Here is a 17,746-nt window from a genome sequence, read left to right as displayed (position 1 = left end):
ACCATCTGAGCCATCAGGGAAGAGTATTCCTTAATTTGGGTTTGTCTTATGGCTCAGAAGTTAAAGCATCTGCCTCCAATGCGGGAAACCTGGGTTCGATCCCCGGATTGGGAAGATCCCCTGGAGAGGGAAATGGCAACCCACTCCAGTATTCTTGCCTGGAGAATCCCATGGACAGAGGAGCTTGGTAGGCTACAGTCCACGGGCTCACAAAGAGTCAGACACTACTGAATGACTTCACTTTATGTTTTTACGTGATTACCTTTAGGCTTATGAGTTTTGGCAAGAATACCATAGAAATGATGCTCCATTCTCAGTGCATCATAGCAGGGGGTATATGATGTATGGATTACTGGTTATGATAACCTTCATCATTTGGTTAGGGTGATATCTGATAGGTATTCTCTATTATAAATTAATATTTCCCTTTGTACATATTAATAAATAAATATCTTAGGAGTAGATACTTTGAGCCCATGCAAATACCTGTTTCTCCTCAAACTTTCCCTTATTATTTTGGCATCCATTAGTATATCTTGCCTGTAATAAGTATTAACTCTGGTGTTCTAATGGTGATTTTCTATTTTCCACTCTCCTCCATTTATTAATTGGAATTACCTTTTAGTTTTATGTAGACTCTTCCTAAGTATAACAGTTGGGTTCTGAAAACCCAACAGTCAGGTAATTTGTGGTTTGAGGAACTTTAGTGTATTGTAAGTTGTTAATAATGGTATTGTACACTTTTGCATTTATCAAAATTAATACATTAATTGAGCATTTATGCAGGTACTTAATTTGAATATTTTATTTAATCTTGCAATAGTTAAAAGAGGTAGGAATGATTACTTTTCAGGTGGTAGAAGTGAGGTTTAGATACATTAAGTAACTTGCCCAAAGGGATAGAGCAGGGCAAGATAGAATTGATATTCTATCAATTGTATATATATAACACTTGTCAGTTCAGTCGCTCAGTCCTGTCCGACTCTGTGACCCCATGGACTGCAGCTTCCCTGCAGGCTTCCCTGTCTATCACCAGCTTCTGGAGCTTGCTCAAATTCATGTCCATTGAGTCAGTGATGCCATCCAACCATCTCACCCTCTATTGTTCCCTTCTCCTCCTGCCTTCAATCTTTCCCAGCATCAGGGTCCTAGCATCAGGTATATAAGTACCTGCATATAACACTTACATAGATGATTTAAGAATTTCCTCCTCATTAGTTATTTGAACAGTTCACTCTTTCATGTTTTCAGCCATTTTACAAGAAATGATTTCTTAAATAGACACTTGAAGATTCCCTCTCCCTAATGAGTTAGAACTTAATTTTTGACATCAAGACCTGCATCAGAGACTCTACTGAGAAATCATCATTCCTGTAAAATAAGGTTCTTAACATTAAACTAACTGCTCAAGCTCAAGGGGTACTAGTTAATGGTTTCATTTTAAGGACATTCTCTGACTTGGGGATTCTAAGGAACAGTTTCATGGTTGGGTTGTCCTGGTTCAATATCTGGACTTCACCTTTTGTCAGTGTCCAGAGGTGGTTAGACACATTGAGGAGACTGACTAGTGCTAACTCAAATGCCCAGATCTAGGACAGAAATTTATTAGTTTAGAACAAATTAGTGAATTCATTTAACCTGATATAGTTGTTAGGCCATATGCTCTAATGATCTGTATATTAGATACATGGGAAGGTAAATTATAATCAGAAGCTAGCTTAGTAAGTATAGAGTCAGAACAAAGGAACTAGATGTTCCTGTGTGTCCTGCTAAGGCAGTATACTTACCAAATGAACTGGATGTTCAGGTCCTAACTGGATGAAGAATCCTCTATGTTCAGTGATACTGGAAGACAAGTGAACCTGGCTATGTCTATGTTTTATCTCTTTTTATATATCTTATTTTGACCACCATTGATGAGCCCTTTCATTTAGGTATTGATACATACCATTGCTGTCTAAAAGCTTTAACATGCTCTTATGGCCAAACTGTGATTATTATATGCTGATTTCTTTTTTATATGCTGATTTCTTGATTAATACTCTGATGTTACCATCTACAAATTATAATTACCCTAGTGTGTGTTTGTTTCATTTAGTTTTAGTCTAAGGTGCTACACATATCTCTTCATGGAAAGTGGTTTGTGAATGAAGTGTCTGTAGTCATTACTGTGAATATTGTTTCTGAGGGGCAGAGCTTTGAACTAGGAAGTGTTTAGAATTCATAATACAGTAGACCTAAGTTCTAGTTTACCTGTGCTAGCTAGGTACTGTGGGCAAGCTAAGTAGTTTAGCATTTTGGAGCTTTACTTTTTCACTTTTTTTTTTTTTAAAAGAAAAGTATAATAGATGTTTCTGATATCTGAATAAAGAATAATATGGTGGAAATTGTGTACCTACTGTTCAGCTTGAAAAATAAAATGTTGAGAATTAGAGATAATGCTTATAAAGCATGCAGTACCTATTTGAGTATTCAATAAATGTTAGTGATAAAATACTTAGTAACTTCATATTTATTCAGAATATTCATTGATATTTAAGAACCATTTTGAAGTCTTCATAGTATTCATCTTTACTTGAACAAGTTGTAATACAGCTTTTATAACAATGTTGATGATTCCTTCTTCCTTCTTTCATGTTTGCAGAAACAGATTCATATAGCCTCTGACCTGGTTCTGTAGTTGATTGTTGGTGTTTGCATTAAGAGACATAGCTGATAAGGTTTTACCTTTTGGAAACTAAATACTTCTTATCTTGAATAGATACATATGCAGGTTAATCGTGTTGATATTGTGCCTTGTCTCAGGAAAGATTTTGTGTACATTTTTAGCATTCCATATATTATAATACAGTGTTTAGTTAACATTCATAACAGGACAGTATTTCTTTTGAAAGAAGTATGGAGTAGTTGAAATCTATTTGGTAAATTTGTATTTGACCTCTATTATATTTATCAGCCATATAAACTAATATTTATAACACTGAAAATTGATACTTTTTTGTGACCTTACTGCTTAGAGAGAGTAGATTTAGGGATCATTTTTGTAGACTATAATTTTTCTGGTTTCTGACTGTGTCATCTCCATTAGCTATCACAGTTTGCCTTCTAGATCCTTATTCATTTCTTAGTAAGAACTCTACTCATTGGCGATATATTAAAATTAACTTATCAAAGTGGTTATCATTAATACAATAGAGTACGTGTGTGTGTCTACATGTATCAATCTGTCTGTGTTTTAAGGTTACTGTCTGTGTTTTAAGATTACTATAGTAGCTGAAAACTTTCCTCTGGATTTTGGTGCTAGTTTGACAGGTTTACTTTCTTCTCACTGAATTAGAAGTGGACCTTTGAAGGTCTTGGCCATACCTTTTTTAGTGGACTTCCAGCAATATGTCTGGGACAGCAGTTTAATTTTGTAAAGTTGTTTACTTTTAATGCTGACTAGGATCAAAAGATACAGTAATTTGATTTGGTACATGAAAGATTTGTATTCTGCTAATTTAATCAGAAAGCATCAAAATCTATTTGTTATTCTTCAGAGTAGATCTACTGATCTATCATGAGAGGATGACTCCTAGCCAATTACAGGGACTTTTAGAATTTATTAGTCATTTTAGATTATATAGAAAAGCATAAACACTCTACTTGTTTTCAGCTGTCTTCTAAATTTGTTGTTCCTTGCTTTTGTTGAGTTCCTTAACTCCTTTTGTTTAGGCTTAAAAAATTGAGATACACTGTGTAAATTTAAGGTATAACAACCCACTGTTCGTTTGATACATTTATATACAGCAATATGATTACTATAGTAACATTAGTTAATACCTTTATCATGCAGGTTACATGGTTATTTCTTTTTTGTGTTGAAAACAGCTGAGATTTAGTCTATTAGCAACTTTGAAGTTTACTATAAAGTATTGTTTTTTTAATTAATTAATTTATTTATTTTTGGCTGCTGTTGAGTCTTAGCTGTGGCATACAGGCTGTTCATTGCAGCTTGCAGGCTTCTCTAGTTGTGGTGAGTGGGCAAGTGGGATCTTAGTTTCCTGACCCTGCAGGGATTGTCTCCGTCCCCTGCATGAAAGGTGGATTCTTTTCTGTGTGTGAATTCTTAATCCCTGGACCACCAGGGGAGTTCCAAACATACAATATTGTTGACTGTAATCACTGCTGGTTAGATCTCCAGAACTTATTTCTCTGTTAATTGTAAGTTTGTATCCTGAAATAACATTCCCCTACCCTTAGTACCTGGTAACCACTATTCTACTCTCTGTTTTTACAAGTTCAGATTTTAGATACCACATATAAATGGCGTCATATGGTATTTGTAATTTGAAGGGATATCTGCATACCCATGTTCATTGCAGCATTTACAGTAGCCAAGATATAGAAACAACCTAAGTGTCTATCAAAGTGTCTGTCAACAGAAGATTGGGTGAAGTAGATGTGATGTATATATGTATACAGTGGAATATTATTCAGCTTCAAGAAAGAAGGAAATCCTGCCATTTGTGACAACATGGAAAGACCTTGAAGACATTATGCTAGGTGAGACATTATGCTAGGTGAGATAAGTCAGAGAAAGACAAATACTATATAAGTTCCTTAACTCTTTTTTAAAATAAATTTTTATTGTGACAAAATGTAAATAACATAAAATATACCATTTTAATTATTTTAAGTGTACAGTTCAGTGGCATTAAGTACATTCACCCTCACTACCACCCATCTCCAGAACTTTTTCATCATCCCAAACTGAAACCCACTAAACAATAATTTCCCATTCCCCACTCTTTTCAGCCCCTGGTAACTACTATTTTACTTTCTGTCTCTATTAATAATTTGTCTGTTCTAGGTATCTCATTTAAGTGGAATCATACAATATTTGTTCTTTTGTGTCTGAGTTACATCACTTAGTGTAATGTTTTTAAGATTTGTCCATGTTGTAGCATGTTTAAGAATTTTATTCCTTTTTAAGAACTTGTATTTATATACCACACTTATTTTTTCCATTCATCCATTGATGGGCATTTGTATTGTGTCCACCTTTTGGCTATTGTGAATAACACTGCTATGAATATTAGTGTACAAGTATCTGCTCAAGTCTCTGTTTTCAGTTCTTTTTGGTATATACCTAGAAGGTGGAATTGCTGTATCATATGATAATTCTATGTTCAGTTTTTTAGGAATTGCCATATTGTTTTCCATAGTGTTCATTTTACGTTTCTACCAGCAATGCATAAGGGTTCTATTTACTCCACATCTTTGCCAATATTGTGTGTGTGCTTTTAAAATAGCCATCCTGTAGGTGTGAAGTGGCATCTCATTATGGATTTGATCTGCATTTTTCCAGTGGCTAGAGATGTTGAGCCTCTTTTTTGTGCTTATTTACCATTTGTATTTCTGTTTTGGAAAAATACCTGTTCAAGTCCTTTGCCAATTTTTGAATTGAGTTGTTGTTGTTGAGAGATGGAGTTCTTTATGTATTCTGAGTATTAATCCTTTGCCAGATATGTGAGTTGCAAATATTTTCTCCCATTCTATGGATTGCCTTTTTACACTCTTAATAGTGCGTTTGATACATGAAAGTTTTTAAGTTCAGTTCATCTATTTTTTTTCCTGTTGTTGCCTGCGTGCTTTCGGCTTAGAAATTCATTGTGAAACCCAGTATCATGAAGATTTCCCCCCTATGTTTTCTTCTGAAAGTTTTAGCTTTTATGTTTTTGATGCATTTTGAGTTAATTTTTGTATATGGCATAAGGTAAGGTTAACTACTGTGCTACTTTGTTTTTATAAGTTCTTCATTCTTTTGCACATGGATACTCAATTTCCCCAACTTTTTGTGAAGGGACAATCCTTTCTTCATTGAATGATCTTGATACCCTTGTCAAAAATTATCTATTTGACTATACAAGGGATTATTTCTAGCTCTGTAGTCTGTTCCACTGATCTTTATGTCTGTCTTTGTACCAGTATCACAGTATTTTGATTACTGTAGCTTTGTAGTAAGTTTTGAAGTCCAGAACTCCAACTTTGTTCTTTTTTTCAAGATCTTTTTGTGTATTTGAGGGGCTTCCTTGGTGGCTCAGAGGTTAAAGCATCTGCCTGGAACGTGGGATAGCTGGGTTCAATCCCTGGGTCAGGAAGATCCCCTGGAGAAGGAAATGGCAACCCACTCCAATACTCTTGCCTGGAGAATCCCATGGAGGGAGGAGGCTGGTAAGCTACAGTTCATGGGGTAGCAAAGAGTTGGACATGACTGAGCAATTTCACTTTCACTTTTGAGATTCTATATGGATTTTAGCATTTTTTAAAATTTCTGCAAAAATATGGGATTTTGACGGATGACATTGAATTTGCAGATCTCTCTTGGTATTGGCATCTTAACAGTATTAGGATTTTCAATCTAATATGGGATGTATTTCTATTTATTTGTGCCTTCTGTAATTTCAACACTGTTTTGTAGTTTTAAGTGATAGAAGTCTTTTTGCCTCCTTAGATAAGTTTCTTCCTAGATATTTTATTCTTTTTGATGTTATGAATGGAATTGTTTTCTTAATTTTCTTTTAGAATTATTTATTTTAGTGTATAGAAACAACTTTTTTTCCTTTTTCATTAGGGTAAATTTATTTATAATTTATCATTACATGAATACTATCCCCTTTGAGGTTCCTAACTTTATGCAAGATATCCTTTTAAATTTTAGAAACACAATTTATTTTTGAGTGTTGATTTTGTATCCTGCTACTTTGTTGAATTAGTTTATTAGTGTTTGATTTTGAATGTCAGGAAAAGGAAGCTAACCACTAGTAAAAAGGAGAAACAATATGAAATACTTTTAAGTTAACAGGAGTAAAAGGAAGCAGCAAAGTAAGATAAATAACTTAGAATAAAATGGAAGGAGTAAAATGAAATATATCTTTTACTGTATCAAATGTGGATGTATTACACTTGTTTGTTAAAAAACTCACATTTTCAGATGGGATTAAAAGACAAAACCCACATGTGTTGTTTACTAGAAAAAATACTTAAAACAATGATAAAGCAAAGTTAAGGTGAAGCTATAAACCAGCAAAGAGAAAGCAGGAGGAGTACCAACCAATATTAATATCTATCTCAGAAGAAAGAAAGTAAAATTAAAGCATTAAACAGAAATACCTGTTTATTATAAAGTTATTTGCTTCATAGTTTAAGAAGATAAATACCATTGATAAAGACTTGTAGGCACCAAAAATATTCTGGTTAATATTTTAAATTCAGAACCTCAAATAGATTAAAGGAAAATGGATAAATGAATAACTGTAGTAGGAAATGTCATATACTTCTTTCAGAATAGGGCAGATCAAGCAGACAAAAAGTGAATAAATAGGAACTGAATAATATAATCCATAAACTCCATTTGATGGGTATATATAGAACCTTAAATATCCTTCAAATAGGAAATACACATTTTTATAGTCTACAAGCTACTAAAAAATTGGTTAAATATGTGGCCCAAAGAAAACCTTATATTAAAAGAAAAGAGGTTTTATATTCTGCATCACTCAAAATTAGAAATAAATAATGAAACAAGTAACAAGAGTCTTAACTAATTGGAGATCAGAAATCACAGTCCTATATAAAATTTAGATCAAGGAGGAAATAAAACTGAAAATATGAACTAACTAGAAAGCAATGAAAATGAAGGTATTTGAAACAAAATTTGTGAGTCCTTGCAAAAGCTATACCCATAAGAAAATTTATCACTAAAATACCTTCATTATTAATGAACAATAACTAGTAGGAATTTAGTACCTATCTTAAGCCATTAGAGAAGTAACACTGAAAGAAAGCAAAAAAGAGAAAGAGGGAGTTATAATAATTGAAATTAATAAAAATTATGCATATAAAATATAAATTCCAAATTTTTTGACTCTGAAAAACGATTAATGAACCTGATGAAGGAAAATACGAGGGTAAAAATATATGAGAGAAGAAATGAGAAATGCAACATAGCCAGCTATGAAAAAGCAAAAGAATAATAAGAGAATGTTATGTGTACATTTGACAATAAATTTTTCTAGCATTTTCTTATGAAACATTTCAAATCTAGAACAAAGTTAAAAATCTTAGAACATTCATAAATACCTACTGTCTAGATTCCACTTTTCACAATGATAACACAGATTTAATTGATAACAGATTTAATTTTAAATCTTAATAGATTACTCCTAGTCAAAATTAGGAGAAAAAGAAGAAAAGTAGGCTAGGTATTAAGATGATGTAGAGAGGGGATTTAAGCTCTTCCCCCTCACTTAATACCTGGTAGCTCAGATGGTAAAGAATCCACCTGCAATGCAGGAGGCCCCGGTTCAGTTCTGGGTCGGGAAGATCCCCTGGAGAAGGGATAGGCTACCCACTCCAGTATTCTTGGGCTTCCCTGGTGGCTCAGCTGGTAAAGAATCTGCCTGTAATGTGGGAGACCTGGGTTCGATCCCTGGGTTGGGAAGATCCCCTGGAGAAAGGAAAGGCTACCCTCTCCAGTATTCAGGCCTGGAGAATTTCATGGACTGTATAGTCCATGGGATCACAAAGAATCAGACACGACTAAGTGACTTTCACAATACCAGGGCAAGGAGCCATCCCAAGAATATGTAATGCAAAATTGTTTATAATAAAGTAAACTTGGATCAATCCAAATGCCCATCAATGGGTTGAATGGATAACTTTATTCATCAGTGTGGTAGAACTGTCTAATGAGATCCTATATAATAGTTAAAATGAATAAGCTCAAATTATACATATCACAGTACATAAATATAAAAAAATGTAACATTGAGCAAAGTAATTTGCAAAAGGACACATACCATGTGATAACCACCTAAATGTTTTAACATATGTAAAACTGTATTGCTTATGGATACAAGCATATAATTAAAACTTCTAAAAACTTTCATGGATTAAAAACCTAACTCAAGCAGTGGTTACTTCTGGGAGGGAAAGGAAAGGAATCGAATCAAGGAGTGATATGTAGAGGTCTTTAATTCTGTAATGTCTTGTTAAAATGGAAGCAAATTTGGCAAAATGTTAAAAATTAAACAAACTTGGTTGTTACACCTTTCTGTTTATGCCTGAATATTTTTATAATTTAAAAAGAGAAAAACACATCAGGAGAAAGATTCAGAGCTTGGTTTCTAAACAACCTTTAATTGACAAGCTGTTCCAATGTTAAACTGTTTAATCCCAGTTAATTTCATGAAGCTGTATAATCTTAAAACTAAGTGCTAGTTTTGTACAAAAAGGAAAACTATAGCTCAGTCTCATATATGAATATAGATATTAAAATCCATAGTAAAATATTAGCAAATAGAATTCACCAGTGGGTCAAAAGAATAATGTGCTAGGCTTTAAGATTTGAAGAATAGTTCTATGTCAGGAACCTGTCAATAAACCTTATGATCATGTCAGGAACCTGTCAATAAACCTTATGATCATATCAGTAGGTGCTGAGAAAATATTTGGTAAAACTCAACAGCCACTCCTAATTAAAAAATAAAAGTAACATAGGAATATAAGGAAATTACTTCAACATGTTAAACTATTTGTGGAAATTAAAAAAATACTGTAAACAGTCTTAAGGTATGAGATAAGGCTGTTTTTTAATTAAAGTACAATAAAAGACAGTGGTGACTGTTATCACACTTATTTTTTTGTTATTGTGGATGTTTCAACAGAATCAATAAGATAAGAAAATAAACAGCATAAACATTGGGGAAGAGATAACTTTATCTCTTCTTGCTGATGATAGAATATAATACCTGAAAATTCTATCTTTAATATCTGCTCTCTAGAAGACCCATGGAGATGAAGTTAGAAGGTATAGGATGAAAAAGTGGAGGCCCAAACCTTCATTTGTATACTAACTTTCAGAGGAATGATTGCTCAAGAGAACAGAGCCAGAAGTCAAGCCAGCACCTATGCACTTGATACCCAAAACAGTTAAAGACATTACTAGAAAACTATAGATCAGTATCCCTTGTGAACATAGATGAAAAAATGTTCAACATAATATTAGCTAATTGAATCCAGTAATATATTAAAAGAGTAATACGTGATGACTAGTGTGGAGTTTTCCAAGGGATGCAAGCATTGTTCAACATTTGAAACTCAGTGTAATTTGACATATTCATAGCCTGTAGAGGAATCAACATGGTCATTTCAATAGTTGCAGGACAAGCATTTGAAGAAATTCAGTATCTATTCATGATGAACTCAGCAAACTTGCGATAAAAGGAAACCTCAACCTGTTAAAGGACACCTATTTAAAAAATGCAACTATTAGAATGGCTTAAAACAGCTGGCATCATACTTAATGGTGAAAAGACTGAATGCTTTTCCTCTAACAAGGGAAGGATGTCTTCTCTCAACACTTCTGATACGATGCTCTCAACATCATTGTTCTGGAAGTGCTAGCTAGTAAAATAGGGGATGAAAAAGAAATAGAAGGAATACAGAAGAAAGGAAGAAATAAAACTGTCTTTACCTGCAGATGTCATGATTATCTACATGAAAAATCTCAATGTATCTAAAAAAAAGTACTTGAAACTAATAAGTGATTTTAACAAGTTTGCCAGATACAAGGTTAATATAAAAAAAACAGTTATATCTCTCTACAGTAGCAATAAATAATTGGAAATTGCAGTTTTAAAAAAGTACTATTTACAGTAGCACCCAAAATGAAATACATAGGTATAAATAACAAAGTATGTGTAGAATCTATATGCTGAAAACTAAAAAACACTGTTAAAAGAAATCAAAGATCTAAATAAATGCATTGGTTGGAAGACTCACTGTTCTTAAGATGTTCATTCTCTCCATATGACCTAGAAATTCAAAACAATTTTAGCAAAATCCCAGCAGGAATTTTTTTTTTACATGTTGACAAACTGACTCTAAAACTAATATGAGGGACTTCCCTGGTGGTCCAGTGGTTAAGGATCCACCTGCCAATGCAGGGGACATGGGTTTGATCCCTGGTCTGAGAAGATCCCATGTGCTTGGGGCAACTAAGCCTATGTGCCACAACTACTGAGCCTGCACGCTGCAACTGCTGAAGCACTTGTGTTCTAGAGCCCATGCTCTGCAAGAAGAGAAGTCATCACAATAAGAAACCTGCGCACCACAACTAGAGAGTAGTAGCCCCCACATGCCACAACTAGAGAAGGCCTGCACACAGCAATAAAGACCCAGTACAGCCAAAAAAAAAAAAAAACAAAACCCTAATATACAAAGGCAAGGATAATAGAATAGCTAAAACAATTTTGATAAAGAACGAGTTTGAATAATTCATGTTAACTGATTTCCAGACTTACTCTAAAGGTGTAGTAATAATAAATGTATGATATTGGCAAAAAGGTAGATACACAGATAGATCAGTGGAACAGAATAGAGTTCAGAAATAGACCCAAACAGATGTGGTCAAGTGATATTAGAAAGAAAAATGGTGCAGTGGTGATTGAGCATAGAAAGGATGGTTTTTTCAACAAAAGGTTCTGGACATACATATTCAAAAAAACGAACCTTGACCTAACTCTCACACATCACAAAATTTTAACTCAAATTATAGCCCTAAATAACTCAAATTATAGACCTAAAAGGGGCTTCCCTCATGGCTCAGAGGGTAAAGCGTCTGCCTGTAATTCGGGAGACCTGGATTCGATCCCTGGGTCAGGAAGGTCCCCTGGAGAAGGAAATGGCAACTCACTCCAGTACTCTTGCCCAGAAAATTCCATGGATGGAGGAACCTTGTAGGCTACAGTCAGTGGGATCACAGAGTCGGACACAACTGAACAACTTCACGTCAACTTCATAGACCTAAAAAGTAAAACATAAAACTATTTTTAGTGGCAGGTGGATTTTTTACCACTGAGCCACCAAGAAAACCCCTTCTTTTATGTACACATTGTTATAAATTTCTTTCAGATTTTTTTTTCACTCAACAGTAGGCCTTAGGAGATCTATCCACATTACTACACATAGATCTAGCTGATTCGTTTAACTGTTAATTTTGTTTATAGCCAAGTTTAGCATTCTATGTATATAACCCATTTGATCCTGGACAAATTACTTAACTGTCTTAACCTCAGTTTCTTTATTTGCAAATGGTAATGACAGTATTAGTGACTATCACAAAGGGTTGTTGTAGGGACTAAAAGTGTTAATTAATATACAAAAAAATTTAGGACAGTGCTTGGCATATAATAGACTTTGTTACTGACATTGTGATTATTTCTGCTGCTGCTGCTAAGTCACTTCAGTCGTGTCTGACTTTGTGCGACCCCATAGACGGCAGCCCACCAGACTCCCCCGTCCCTGGGATTCTCCAGGCAAGAACACTCAAGTGGGTTGCCATTTCCTTCTCCAATGCATGAAAGTGAAAAGTGAAAGTGAAGTCACTCAGTCATGTCCGACTCTTAGCAACCCCATGGACTGCAGCCTACCAGGCTCCTCCATCCATGGGATTTTCCAGGCAAGAGTACTGGAGTGGGGTGCCATTGCCTTCTTCGTGTGATTATTTTTAATTTTTCACAATTACAAACCATGCTGCAACTGACTCTCCTTTTACATATTTTCATATCAAGGAATAATATGAGTAAAGTAACCAAAAATGAAATTGTCAGAGCTGTGGCTGTGACACATAGGGTTACTATGAAGTCTTTATAAAACCATTTTTTAACAGAAGTCTTTTACTTTTATCAAATTACCGTTTCTTATACTCTCATGAGTTTCATAAAACTGCATTCTATTAGAGTATATATTTTTTATCTTTAAAAAATCTTTAGTTTGAACCCATCTCACATTTAAAGTACTACTGTGGATTTATTTATATATTTCTTTTGTCGTTTTGGTGGGGTGTAAGAAGGGATGGGAATTAATATGTTGTCAACCATCTTGAAATGGAAATCATACCTACATTTTTAACTAACATAATTTGATTATCTATTGACATAAAAACTTAAAATAGTTTTATCACTCCTTTCTCTCCTCTCCCTTTCAGAAGATAGAAATTGTTTTTATTTTTCCTGCTCTATTAGATTTTAATGAAGTAATTCCAGATTTATCATTTTGCATTATAGTTGGCCTTTGAACAATGTGTGGGTGAGGGGTGCCAGCCCTAAGCCGTTGAAAATTCATGATAATTTTTTAGTTGACTCTCCATATCTGCAGTTCCACATCCAAGGATTCAATGAACAATGTATCATGTAGCGCTGTAATATTTATTGAAAAAAAATCCAGGTATAAGTGGATCCATGCAGTTCAAATTTGTGTTGTTCAAAGGTCAGCTGTATATATCTTCAGTTTTAATTACTGTTTAGAAAATATTGCCAACCATATTAGCCACAGTTACTTAAGCTTCTTTTTTAAAAAGCATTATTGAAAGTTTCTTACTATTTATGACATGCTACACCCTCTTTTTCTAATGATATTATTTGGCCACATTTAATTCTTTGAGTACTATTTTCAGGATTGGTAAATGATGTAGTATACTTCCTATGTCCTTGTTTTCATGGAAATTGTGTATTTTTCCCTTGTAAACTTGATTGATAGCTTGTCTGGGTTCAGAATTTGAGAGTCACAGTCGTTCCTCAGAATTCTATAAATATTGCTCATTTGCCTTCTAGTATTAATGTGGCAAATTACAGGTCCAATGCCTGTTTGAATGTCTTTTACTGGTTGGTAACCTTATACTTCTGTCTGGAAATATGTTGCCAATTCAGATATTTAACCAGAATAAATATCTAGGTGTCTAACATTCCGTTATTCCTTCCGACATTATAGATCCTTAGATGTGGAAATTTGGAGATTTTTTAGGGGAAAGTTTTTTATTATCTGTTTTGATTATTGTTGTTCAGTTGCTAAGTCATGTCGACTCTTTGTAATCCCATGGACTGCAGCATGCCAGGCTTCCCTGTCCTTCACTATCTCCAGGAGTTTGCTCAAACTCATGTCCATTGAGTCAGTGATGCCATCCAAACATCTGATGCTCTGATGCCTTCTCCTCCTGCCCTCAATCTTTCCCAGCATCAGGATCTTTTCTGACGAGTCTTCTCTTCACATCAGATGGCCAAAGTATTGGAGCTTCAGTATCAGTCCTTCAATGAGTATTCGGGGTTGATTTCCTTTAGAATTGATGAGTTTGATCTCCTTGCTGTCCAAGGGACTCTCAAGAGTCTTCTCCAGCACTACAATTCAGAATCATCAATTCTTTGGCACTTGGCCTTCTTCATGGTCCAACTCTCAAATCTGTACATAACTACTGTAAACACCATAGCTTTGACTATACGGACCTTTGTTGGCAAAGTGATATCTCTGCTTTTTAATACACTGTCTAGGTTTGTCTTAGCTTTCCTTCAAAGGAGCAAGCGTCTTAATTTCATGGCTGCAGTCACTGTCTGCAGTGATTTTGGAGACCAAGAAAATTAAGTCTATCACTGTTTCCCTTGTTTCCCCATCTATTTGCTATGAAATGATGGGACTGGATGCCATGATCTTAGTTTTTTGAATGTTGAGTTTTAAGTCTGCTTTTTTACTCTGCTCTTTCACCTTCATCAAGAGGTTCTTTAGTTTCTCTCTCTCTCTTTTTTTTTTTTTTTTTGCCATTAGAGTGGTATCATCTGCATATCTGAGGTTATTGATATTTCTCCCAGCAATCTTGATTCCAGCTTGTGCTTCATCCAGCCCAGCGTTTCTCATGATGTACTCTGCATATAAGTTAAATAAGCAGGGTGACAGTATACAGCCTTGACATACTCTTTTCCCAATTTGGAATCAGACTGGACTGGTTTTGATTATTACTTTTTCTCATTTTGAGATACTATTTTTCTTTTCCAGCAAAAGAAATTTTATTATTTATTTTTCCAATTTCGTTGCAATATAATTGACATATAGCAATATATCAGTTTAAAGTATACAACAAACAGCGCTTTCCTGGTGACTCCGTGGTAAAGAATCCACCTGTAATGCAGGAGATGTGAGTTTGATTACTGGGTCAGGAAGATTCCCTGGAAGAGGAAATGACAACTCACTCCAGTATTCTTGCCTGGGAAATCCCATGGACAGAGGAGCTTGGCAGGCTGCAGTCCATGGGGTCACAAAAGAGTTGGACATAACTTAGCAACTAAACAACAACAACAAATACAACAAACAACTGCAGCATTTTGCTCTATGAGAGGAGTTAGAGCAAATACCTAACAAAGAATATCAGTGATTTTATAGGTACTGAGAAAAGGATTGACAGGTGAATATAGATACATATATATATGCATAAATAAAATACTCATTTGAGTGGTATTGTAAATGTGCAAGACAATTTCTAGACTTTAATTTGGAACTTGATCTTCCATTTTAGGACCGGAAATTAACCAAAGCTGAGCAGCAAAGGTTCAAGGAAGAAGCAGAGATGTTAAAGGGTCTCCAACATCCCAATATAGTTCGATTTTATGATTCCTGGGAGTCTATATTAAAAGGAAAGAAATGTATTGTATTAGTGACGGAACTTATGACATCAGGAACCTTAAAGACGTAAGTTGACCCTGATAGTGCCAATGGAGTTTTATTTGGAAATAATTTTCAAGAGTCACAAAAGTTGTTTGCAACGTAACACTACATGGTTAAAGAATTGGTAGAATCTGAATCTAGTGACTGTGTTTCAGGGCAGGTTAAAAAATTAGGGTGTTAATGAAGTTTGTTAGAAAATACAGTGTTGAAAAATTAATGTTTGTGGCATATCATTGAACTTAACAGTTAGAAATCATTATAGAGATAATGTCATTTTGTAGAGGATGAAAGAGTGGGGATGTGGCAGGTTCAAATATCTAGTGAGCAATGCTATATAATTATAGTCTATTGTTTTGTTTCTGACTAGAGCATTTCATCTGATGGTATAGCCACTTATTTGTGACTGTTATATGTGGTATGTATTTTTTCTGTAGGGGGCGGTGTACTTTGAGGCTTTATATTTTAAAATATTTTGTTAGACAATAAAAAAATAACTCAATGATGGCAATCATAATACATACTGTATTGGCTGGCTTACGTGATTTACAATAATGTACTTATACAATAAGCTAGGTATGTTTGTTTACATGTGATCTTTTGTTTCTTTGTGTAGGTACTTAAAACGATTTAAAGTAATGAAACCAAAGGTCTTAAGGAGCTGGTGCAGGCAGATTTTAAAGGGGTTGCAGTTCTTGCACACTAGGACTCCTCCTATTATTCACCGGGATCTGAAGTGTGACAATATTTTCATCACGGGACCCACTGGATCTGTGAAGATTGGTGATCTAGGACTAGCCACCTTAATGCGTACATCATTTGCTAAAAGTGTCATTGGTGATTAACATTTTATAGTTTATTGATTGTGTAAAGGAAAATTTTTTTTTAACTGTATATTTCTAGAACAGGAATCAGCAAACCACAACCTGTGGGCCAAATTGAACTTCCCTGCCTATTTTTGTAAAAAAAAGTTTTGTTGGAACACAGCAACACCCATTCATTTACATATTGTGTATGGCTGCTTTTGCACTACAGTGTCAGAGTTAATTAGTTGTGACAGAACCCATATGGACTGCAAAGCCTGAAATATTTACTGTTTGACCCTTTATAGAGAAGTTTACTGGCCCCTGGCCTAGAATGTGAGTTTACTTTGAAATGTCTATTCTATATTGACTGATTTCAGAGACATCCCAGTGTATTTCTTTTGTGATGTATTTAATAATATTGAAAAATTCTGAGGACTTATAAAGAGGATGTACTACTTCAAAAGTTTTAAATAACTAAAACAAAGGATAGAAAGAAAAACAGATTTTGGTAATCATTACCTATGAGCATTGCAAACTGTCCTTTATCAATATGGAAAATTAAGGACATTATATATATATGTGTGTGTGGCGGGGGTTATGTATGTATATATATATATATGTATTTTTGCTTTTAGGGAACAGAAATTATCTCAAGTAATCCTTATGGCAAAGGGAATGTGATCTTGGCATAGATTTTTTTTGTCTACAGTACATGACTTGGGTGATCTTAGTTCCCTGACCAGAGATTGAACCTGGGCCCTAGGCAGTGAGAGCACAGAGTCCTAACAACTGGACTGCCAGGGAATTCTCTACATTTTTCTTAAAAATGTGTGGTTGTGGTATTTTGTAGGTACTCCTGAGTTTATGGCCCCAGAGATGTATGAAGAGCACTATGATGAATCTGTGGATGTCTATGCTTTTGGAATGTGTATGCTGGAAATGGCTACTTCGGAGTACCCTTATTCTGAATGCCAGAATGCAGCTCAAATATACCGTAAAGTAACTAGTGTAAGTATAACTTTATTCTTTTTACTTCACAAATTGCCACATTTCATGGTAAAGTTAACCAAAAGTCAACTTAGTCAAACCTAACTTTGGTTTAGTTCTGTCTAAATAGTGCTAAATTTAACATAATTGTAATGAAACAAGCTTTAGATTTATGCTATGTACCCATACTCAAATGGGGTCATATAAAATGCTCTATGTTAGTATCTTTGGGGAACATGTACAGATATATTATCTATATCCATTTCTTTTTTTTTTTCTATTTTACTTTACAATTCTGTATTGGTTTTGACATACATTGACATGAATCCACCACGGGTGTACATGCGTTCCCAAACATGAACCCCCCTCCCACCTCCCTCCCCATAACATCTCTCTGGGTCATCCCCATGTACCAGCCCCAA

General features: G+C 34.6%; 1 protein-coding gene and 1 non-coding gene across 2 annotated transcripts in view; one reads left to right on the top strand and one right to left on the bottom strand.

Moving 5' to 3' along the window:
- The window catches only part of WNK3 (WNK lysine deficient protein kinase 3), a 182,902-nt gene that overhangs the window by 28,241 nt on the left and 136,915 nt on the right, over positions 1 to 17,746 (top strand). Inside the window, exons 3-5 of the mRNA XM_040266051.1 lie at positions 15,386 to 15,558; positions 16,148 to 16,368; positions 17,188 to 17,345. Of these exons, the coding sequence (XP_040121985.1) occupies positions 15,386 to 15,558; positions 16,148 to 16,368; positions 17,188 to 17,345 (552 nt within the window). The remainder of the gene's footprint in view (positions 1 to 15,385; positions 15,559 to 16,147; positions 16,369 to 17,187; positions 17,346 to 17,746) is intronic.
- LOC120882693 lies at positions 1,308 to 1,373 on the bottom strand. The gene has a single exon (XR_005725553.1). It is a non-coding gene; the product is annotated as a small nucleolar RNA SNORD52 (small nucleolar RNA).

The sequence above is a fragment of the Oryx dammah genome, unplaced genomic scaffold, assembly GCF_014754425.2.
Source record: "Oryx dammah isolate SB20612 unplaced genomic scaffold, SCBI_Odam_1.1 HiC_scaffold_23, whole genome shotgun sequence".
In the NCBI taxonomy this organism is placed as follows: domain Eukaryota; kingdom Metazoa; phylum Chordata; class Mammalia; order Artiodactyla; family Bovidae; genus Oryx; species Oryx dammah.
The sequence above is the reverse complement of the archived record's forward strand: the minus strand, read 5'-3'. Positions and strand labels throughout refer to the sequence as shown.